General features: G+C 48.0%; 1 protein-coding gene across 1 annotated transcript; it reads left to right on the forward strand.

Annotated features, from left to right (window-relative positions):
* The first annotated feature begins 7579 nt into the window (after positions 1–7579).
* LOC123170212 (uncharacterized) lies at positions 7580–8759 on the forward strand. Its single transcript, XM_044588052.1, has 3 exons — positions 7580–7731; positions 7815–8038; positions 8160–8759. Exons 1-3 carry the CDS (start codon positions 7636–7638, stop codon positions 8467–8469), a joined length of 630 nt encoding a protein of 209 aa, XP_044443987.1. The 5' UTR covers positions 7580–7635; the 3' UTR covers positions 8470–8759.
* Positions 8760–9393: the final 634 nt, after the last annotated feature.

A 9393-nucleotide genomic window follows, 5' to 3' on the forward strand; every position in this document is an offset into this window, starting at 1 on the left:
AACTGCCCCTATGGTAATCTCTTCTCCATGTGGTGAGCTTACCCGGCATAGTATTGAAACAAAGACAACGCTTCCATAATGAACACAGAAATTCATGAGCAATCAATCACAGTAACATAAACCAACATACTAGTACCATAACCAACACACTAACAATAGCCACTAGTAGGAAATAGCCTACTAGTTGGGAATGATGTTTTGCTACCATGCTCATATGCTCCTGCTCGAATAAAAAATCAAAAAATTATTAAAACATTTTTAAAAATCTGAATTTTTTTGGTGACGAACATATACAAATGTTCTAAATACATGCCAAATTCCATGGTGAAACAAACTGTGTGGTGCTTTGTGCGAAAAAAAGGCAAAATCAGTGCTCTAACAAAGATTTGTTAAATCCTATTTGGCTACTAATGTCTTTTTTGCACAGAGCACTACAGGTTTTGGCGCGAAAAAAAGGTGGGACGAGCCAAGTCACGCACTTAGTCGTCACGTACGCAGCAAAGGTGACTTACTACATCCGCCTTTTGTCTCTGCGACAGGCGGGGCCAAGCATATGCTTGGCCCACATGTCATAGAGACAAAGCCAGCTGCAGATAAGTTACTGAAGCTCATTCATGCCGCCGCATTCTCCCCTCCCCCTCCCTCATCGAACCCTAAGTCTTGGTTAGAGGCAGGCGCCACACCACCAGCCGTCACCACACCTCCTCGGCGGTGCTTGTCTCCGACGCATTGGTCTTCCACCTCCTCCCTGTCGCCACAACTGATCGATACACGTCCCCCCTCGTAGAGGCGCATTCATCGACTTCCTCCTCGCCTCCTAGTGTCGTCTGCACGGAGCGGATCTGGACAAGGAGCTACGGGTCCGGGTCTTGACGGGGCGTGGCGGTGTGGATATGGGTGGGGCGCATCGGTGCATACGCAGTGGTGCTGGCACGATTGCTCCCCCTGTCGGTGCAGTTCTGGGCGGGGCGGCGCGGATGCGTTGGTGCTGGCTTGGCCGCTCCCTCTCACTGGCGCCACGGTAAGTTCCTACTTCACCAAATCATCTTCGATGAAGTTGCACATTTGAGTATTATGGGATTAGATTATGGACATGGCTAGTTTTATGGGCTATTTTATCAGCCACCACTGCCCACTTCACATTGAGCTAGTTTATCACGACAATCACTGCCCACTGCACACTGAGCTAGTTCATGAGCTAGTTTATGAACACTGACATTTTTATTATTTCATAAGTATGCATAAAGCTAGGACATGTCTAGTTCTAGCGTCAGCAACACTGCATGGCGTAGCGACGGCAAGTCCTCGTTCTGCTCCCCGATACCGTACAAAGAGAATCCGTTGCAATATTCACTGGCAACTAAATGTTGGTGCAATGAGAAGACTTCCAGATGAATTTCTTGGAGCGATTGCAACCCAGGGCCGAGATATTTCAACTACACTAGAGTTCGTGTGATTTCCTTTTTCTTTACATTTTTCAACATTTTCTGGCAAAAAAGGAAAACATATTCCTAACTCTGATTTGTGTTAATATCATAGGTTGGTGGATGCAAGTTCTTCAAATGGTTCTATCCAGAAGTTCCCGAGTTCTTGAAGCAACACTTGACTGATTTGTGTGACATGGTGTGTCGGCTCAAAATAGAAAATGATGAACTTCTTAATGAATTACAGGCCTACAAAGCATGGAATGAAGAATGGCTGCAGAAGAAGGCTTGGAATAAGTATTTACTCAAGACAAAAGGATATGCAAATTGAGGTGTTATTGAAGAAAGATGCTGGTAATTGTGCTGCTATTAACCAGTTTAGGGTTAAGCAAAAGAAATTAGAGGGAGGGAAATTTTCTCAAATGTTTTTTAGTACTAGCATTATTTTCAATGTTTGTCAAGTTGTTGTATTGAACATGCTGGTGTAAGAAACATGTAGATGCAACGATAATTTCAAGTAGATTAGTTCACAATGCACGATGTTTTCAATTCCTTAAATTCTCAGTTTGTAGACGCCAAATTGCATATGATCTGTACTGATATGGGAAATTTCATCAAATATGCTTTTACAATGTTTGGAGAAACATTGTGAAAATTTCATCAAATAGCCTAATAAAAAAATGACAATTTTTCCTGAAAGTTTTACAAACCAAGATGCATATCATGTGGACTAAATTACAGAGCTTTTACAGACCAAATAGCCTAAGAACAAGCGGTTAACAAGATGTCACATCTTACCTAGATTCCAGTAGTACAAGCTTACTCAACAACCCATCACGTTTGCATATCTCTTACATTATTTCAGTTTACCTAAACTACATAGTAAAAAGCTAGTGCAGAGATGATAACTATGATAAGTGCCACCATGTACCTGTTTTCTCCTCTCCCTTCATTACTTCAAGTCCTTGTAAGACTTTTGCTTTCTCCTCTCCACCCATTTTCGGATCCTCTACCACATGATCAAATATGGCTAGACCAGTCTTTAGTTTCAACTTATCCTTGCGAACAAGCTCTGCAATTATCTTTTCTTCCTCATAGTACGCCTCGGCTCAACAATCAATCTATTTTTATTCGACACCTAAATTAGCAACTGTCTCCTTCAATATCATCTTCTCTCTACCCTACTGGATTGACTCATCTTGATATGCAATATACCAAGGATCATCAGCTTGCCTGTTAAACCGTAATAATCCCTCCAAAACACAATTAACACTTCAAATCAACCAAGGGGTCGTTCAGATAGGCCATGAGCGCTAACTAACTGAACTTCCTCTAAATCTGGTGTTGGTGAACATGGACAATAGATGATCGAATCCCCTCCCTCGTTGGTGTACCCGCTGCGACAAAAAATTGAACATGATGGCTCCCCTAAAATTAGAGTTTTAGATGAGATTACGGGAAAGGTGTCCCGAAGCGCTTGAATAAGGCAGATCATGATTGAAGAGGTTATTAAGAAATGAGAGCAATGTCGCACGACTGTCGGCCGCTTTCTTCGTTGGCAGAACAAATCCAGATAGTGGGGGAGGGGGCACCGGGAGCTCTATGTGCGGTCGGTTGGGCCTCGAGGGATAATTCGGGCAGAGGAAATAAGGAGGGTGCCATCGCGGACGTGCAGTGCTGCCATCCATTGGTCGGCCCCAGAATAAGAGTCGGCGATGCGGGCAAACTACGTCCATGGCTAGTCTGTAGGAGGTGGGGGAAGCTGCTCAGGCTGCGTGTGGTTGGTTGTTGACAAATGATAGAGAGAACATACCTCACCATTCATATTCTGCCCCGGTTCCACCTGTCATTAGCTGCCTCAGCCCTACCTGTCATAAGTTGCCTTGGCCCCACATGTCGGCATTTTAACACATCACCACTGTGGGGAGAGAATGTTGCCTAACTCCACCTGTTAGGATATCATGCGACCCCACATGTCATAAGTTGCCTCGGCCCCACACGTCATGATTTTAAAGCGTCACCACTCTGGGGACAAAGAGTGGCCCGACCCCACCTGTCAGGATATCACAGGACCCCACTCGCCAAGAGGTAACAGTCAAAGGCTTTGACTGGACAACAGTGCTCCCTCTAGGCTTTTGTTAGCAGATGTTTAAGGAGGGAGGGAAAAGTGAGCCAAGTTAGTTGGCTTGAGCAAAACTGAGCACAACTAAAAAATCAGGGGCATAAAAATAGAAATCCTTTTTTATTACTGAAATTTTTATTATAAAGAGGGTGACATTGTTAATGTCAAGAAGATGGCATTTTTAAAAACAAAAAGGTTGGCAATTTTTATTTTTAATTGCATGGCAGCTTATTTTGGGCTTATCCAGATAAAATATTTTATTAGGGGTTGGCAGTTTTATATTTCACCTTTTGTCAGAGCATGACATTTTTATAAATTCATGCGTAATTTTTTGTTCACGGTATTTTTTATATAGAGCATGGCAGTTTTAATGTTTAGCCTGGCAAAAATAAATTCTGTATCACTTGTTTTTTTTGTTTTAAAGTGGAAATTAAATTTGGGGTCGGGGGGGGGGGGGGGGGGGGGGGGGGGGCGTGCCCTGGCCTGCCCTCCAGGCGAACGACCAGAAACGGTCGGCTAGTTGGGCTCGGCTCATCTTCCCCTTTCATTTCTGTTATATAAAACAAAACAAAAAATTCAATGTGCGGCCGATGATATTCGAACCAGAACCACCCACCGGCCGCACCTCATGTGCTCAATTATATCTTCTTCGCTCTTTTCTTCATATCTCCTTTTCTTTTTTCCTTTTTCTTTTTGTCCATTTTTTATTTCTTTTTCCATTTCTCTTTTGCTAAATTGAACATATTTTTTCAAAATTGATGAACCATTTCACAAAACCGATGAACTTTTTTTCCAAAACCGATGATTTTTTCAAATTCGATGAACTTTTTTCTAATTCGATGAACTTTTTTCAAGTTCGATGATATTTTTCAAATTTGATGAACATTTTTCAAATTCAATGAATATTTTTTAAAATTCGATGATTATTTTCAAACAATGAACTTTTTTCAGTTTTGTGAACTTTTTAAAATTTTGATAAACTTTTTTCAGAATTTTGGTGAACATTTTTAAATTTTTAGTGAACTATTTTTAAAATTGATGATATTTTTTCAAAATCATTGAACTTTTTTTAATTGGGGAATGTTTTTTTTGCATGTTCATGAACTTTTTCCGAAATATGTGAAGTTTATTTTTTTAAGAAAAACATGTATGAGTGGCTATGATAGTATTTAAAGCGTTAGGGTTGCATTCTGACACTTCGGATGACACGCCCTAATAGTTGGGCCCTCGTGCCCCTTCGTGGGCTGGCCCACTTGGCGTTGTAGCGAGCGCCGCTTCTCCTAATCGGCGCTGAGGGCCCCCCAGCGACCCCCCCCCCCCCCCCCCCCCCCCCGCGCTGCGAGCTCCTTCCCCTCGCGAACGAATTGTAAGTTCTTCCCTAGCGGTCGAGCCGTGGATATTAGGGTCCTTTATATTCCCCCCTTCCATTTCAGAAATGTTTTAAAATATTCTCTTCTTTTTTGCGGGATCGTTTTAAAATATTGAAGATAGAGGGGGTTTAGAAAATCGGTTAAGAGTGTATTTTGCCCTCTAACCTTTATTTTGTTGATTTTAAAGGCTGCGTGAGCCTGCTAGCTACTACGGTTGTTCTTCTTGGCTCGATGGATTGGCTTACCACCGGCTAATCATTTTTCGCGAATACGCAAAAGGCTTGAGTATCATTGCATTGATAGGTAGAAGTAGTAGCAAGAGCAATTACAGGAACCTCTGACGAGCACGAACACGCGGCGCGGCGTGAGTCAGGAGGTTACAGCGTACAACAGAAAGGGGTGTATGCGTCCCAAAGCAGAAAAACTACTCCTCAGGCAAAATGTTGCAAAGTCCTAAGGCGCACGCAGGGGCCCGACCGCGAGCTTCCTCCATTATCGTCGCCAAGGTGCTAGAGATGGACGGCCGGGCGGCATCGCAGATGCAAGCATTGCCTTGCTTCCAGATCTCCCAGGCGATGAGGAGAGCCAGAGTGGTGAAGCTGCGGCGCAAGCAGGAGGGGGTGGTGGCGGCCGAAGAAGCAAGCCAGTCGATGAAGGGGGTGTCCGCGGGAGGGATAGTCACCGAGAGTCAACACCAAGCGAGAGAGTCATGCCATACCTGCCTAGAGAAAGGGCATCCCGAGAGGAGATGGGCCATGGTTTCCGGTGCCTGGTCACACAGGGAGCACATAGAGCCGTGTGGGAGGCCATGCCTAGCGAGGCGCTCTGCCGTCCAGCACCGATCCCTGAGCACAAGCCAGAAGAAGATTTTCACGCGAAGTGGCGCCCAGGGGCGCCAGGTGAGCCGCCAATGGGGGGCCCCGATGGACCAAGGAACATTGCATTGTAGCACGAGCTCGCAGTGAAGGCGCCGTTGGCAGTCCATCGCCAAGTGCGTGAGTCCGGAGAGTCCGAGAGAGTGAGCTGACGCAGCCGCTGCCACAGCTGGACGTACTGGACCAGCGCTGCCGGCCCTAGAGAACCGGAGATGTCTCGCGCCCAGGAACGGTCGGCTAGGGCATCACAGACAGAAGGGATCTTGCGCCGCCGCCGTGGAACTTTTTCATATATCAGTGGGGCAAACTCCGCGATAGACGTGCCATCTAGCCAGTGATCAACCCAGAAGCGGCATGTACGGCCGTCTCCAAGAGCCCACGTCGTGGAGGCTCGGAAGATGGCCTGGACCTCGGAGTAGCTAGGCATGTGCAGGTGGTGCCAAGGGCAGGAAGGATCTGTCGCCTGGAGCCACAACCATCGGGTCCGCAACGCAACCCCAGCGCGCTGGAAGTCAGGGATGCCAAGCCCGTTGAGCGAAATCGGACTGTAGACCGAAGGCCAGTTGACGAGACAGTGGCCGCCGTTAGCCTCCTTGCGCCCGCTCCAAAGGAAGGAGCGGACCAGGCGGTTGAGCTGCTTCAGGATCGGCGCATGATGTGCAGCGGCATGGCCCCAAGGACGTGGCAAGCAAGCGCCAACCTCTCGCCCTTGGAGAGCAAGGTAGCCCACCAAGGCGACAACTTCCACTCGAGCTTGTCGATGAAGGGTTGGAGCGTGGTGGAGGAGACCTTCCTGATGGAGAGGGGAAGGCCAAGGTACTTGGTGGGGAAATCCACGATCGGGCATGCGAGGCCGCGGAGGATGGCCGCGCGATCGTCCGGTGAGCACGGGATCGGAGAAGCATCGCACTTTGCGAAGTTGGTGTGGAGGCCTGAGGCGACGCCATAGACCCGAAGAAGCTCACGGACCACGCGAGGTCGTGCTCGTCCGGATGGCAGAAGATGATGATGTCATCAGCATAAAGGGAGATGCTAGATGCCATGTGGCGCGGGGTAAGGCGGCGAAGAATGCCGTCGGCGACGGCCCGCTCGAGCAGCCTGTCCAAGACGTCAATGACCAGTACGAAAAGCATGGGGAAACAGGGTCACCCTGGCGAAGCCCCTTGCGGTGCGCAACAGGAGGCCCAGCGCAGCCGTTGAGGAGGACCCGAGTGCTCGCCATGCCTAGGAGGATGAAGATCCACTCCCTTCAGCACGGGCCAAAACCCAAATGACGCAAAATGTCGAGGAGGAAGGGCCAAGAGACCGAGTCGAACGCGCGGGCGATGTCTAGCTCGAGCCTGACGCGAGCCAGCTTGAGGTTGTGGAGGCGGCACGTCGTTTGTTGCACGAGTAGGAAATTGCCGTGGATACACTTGCCGGTGATGAAAGCACTTTGGTTCGTCGAGATCATCTCGCCAAGGCTTCCAAAACGTGGGCTTCCAAAACACTCGTAATCAGCGGGCAGCATCAATTTAACTTGGCAGATGCACACGTCCTGCGTTGCTAGATGTCTACGTAATCAGGCTTTGTCGTGAGATGATCCTTTTCGGATACGACTATGTACGATCGTCAGCCTTAGCCTTGCGGTCATCGCCAGCCGGTGCGAGACGATGCTTGCGGACAAGAGAGTAGTACGCGTGAAGGCACCTTCGTGGAAAACCTAATAGCCTGGCCGACCTCATAAGCGTCCTCTATATAAGCATCAGAACATTTGATCATGGCTTTTATACCCATCCATCACCTCACGCAGTCACTATCTCGGACGACGGACCAAAAAAGGAAGTCGTGAAGTTGTTAGAGAAATGAAGATTACCGTGATCGTCTTGTCCGTCGTGGTAGCATTGTTTGGGGTCGCAAGTGCCGTCCTGGGGTTCATCGCCGAGGGCACCAAGCTCACGGTAAGCATGTACACTGGTAGTGGCTCCGTCCATCTCAAGCAAACTGAACTGACCAGCGCGCTTGCGGTGCTCGTGGCGCGCAGCGGAATGACATTGAGGTGTACAGCAACGAGTGCGTGTACCCTGACAACCCGGCATACGCGCTGGGGTTACTGGCGGCCCTCCTGCTACTGTTGGCCCAGATCACCGCCTCGGCCGTCGGCGGTTGCTGCGGCCGCTGCATGCCTCGGGGCGCCGGCTTCTCCAGGTCCAAGGCCGTTGCCAAGTCCAAGCGGGCCATTGGCGCCGCCCTCTGCGTCCTCTCATGGTGAGCTGAGCTAAGCTTCCGTGCTCATAGTCCATCCATTCCTGACAGGCATGTCGAGGGTTCGACCGAGGTGACGGCCAATCCAACGGGCGATGAACATGCTGGCGTTGAGTGTGTGCAGGATAATGGCGTTGATCGCGGAGCGGTTCTTCTTGGTAGGTGCGGCGGCGAACATCCCCATGACGCGCGAAACTAGCCAGGGCCGGGGGTGTCACGCCGTCAAGGACGGCGTCTTCATGATGGGGGCCATTCTCAGCATCGTCGCCACCGTGCTCGGGATCGTATCTTACATCATGCTTTACGCGGCGGCGGCTGGTGCTACTACTACCATGGGGGCCGTGGCGGGGCCGTCGTCGGCAGGCGAGATCAGGCTTGACGGGATCGCGATCGGCCACCCTGTTGCTGCTCAACAACACGCACAAGCTGTGTAGAGGGCCTACTCTTGCTTCTACTCCCTCCGTCCGAAAATACTTGTCGAAAAAATAAATGAAAATGGATGTATCTATAACTAAAATACGTCTAGATTCTCCGACAAGTATTTCCGGACGGAGGGAGTACCATCTAGACGGGTGGTGAAGAATTGCAAGCCCATGTTACATGGGGTGATGCCCCAAGTGATACCATTTTTTCTGACCGTTATTTCAGTATGATTTTTAAACTTCGGCTGACTGCATACAGTCAAAGGAAGACGACAGCCAACATGATTTTTGATGTAATATTAATTTTTGCTGGTCATTTTGTAGTTTGGTGCCTTTCCATTGCATTGTTCACTGTCATCCTTAATAATTTTCAATTATAAAAGGGATAAATGTGTTTTTCGTCCCTCAACTCTTTTGGAAGTGTAGCAATGGTCCCTCAACACCAAAACCAACAAAACTAGGGGCCACTTCTTAATAAGCTACCTCTCCCCATCTTAAAAAATAAGTTGCTCCCTAAATTTGTTGAGACTTTTAAATTAGTTACCACATAATTAGTTCAGAAGCCCCAATGAACGAGGGATGCGGCTTATGGGGAAAGCTGGGGAGGAGGCGGCTTATTTTTTAAACCGTCAAAAGAACTGGCCCTAGGTCTCTCAGCTTTTAAAACCAGATAAGTTTAGTCCCTCGGGCTGTTTCCCTCCGATGTGAACAGTAAACATATGAACAGTAATTTGAAAACAAATAGCAACAAAAATCAAAAAATTCTGAAATTTTATGACATCGAAGATACTCAGGTGCGCAAGGTGTGTGCAAAATTTAGTCGTGTTTGGACGTTCGAGGAGCTCGCGACAAAGAACCGAATGTGAATCTGCTCTATCATAAACAGTAAATTAAAAAGTAGCAAACAAAATTAAAAAATGAAATCTGTTGAAATCC

This window comes from Triticum aestivum, chromosome 1D (genome assembly GCF_018294505.1).
Source record: "Triticum aestivum cultivar Chinese Spring chromosome 1D, IWGSC CS RefSeq v2.1, whole genome shotgun sequence".
In the NCBI taxonomy this organism is placed as follows: domain Eukaryota; kingdom Viridiplantae; phylum Streptophyta; class Magnoliopsida; order Poales; family Poaceae; genus Triticum; species Triticum aestivum.

Excerpts from the sequence above, each read along its gene's own strand:
- LOC123170212 (XM_044588052.1), top strand. The coding sequence starts at position 7,636 with ATGAAGATTACCGTGATCGTCTTGTCCGTCGTGGTAGCATTGTTTGGG. Across the intron at positions 7,732-7,814 it reads CCGAGGGCACCAAGCTCACG|CGGAATGACATTGAGGTGTA; the intron begins GTAAGCATGTAC and ends CGTGGCGCGCAG. Across the intron at positions 8,039-8,159 it reads GCCCTCTGCGTCCTCTCATG|GATAATGGCGTTGATCGCGG; the intron begins GTGAGCTGAGCT and ends GAGTGTGTGCAG.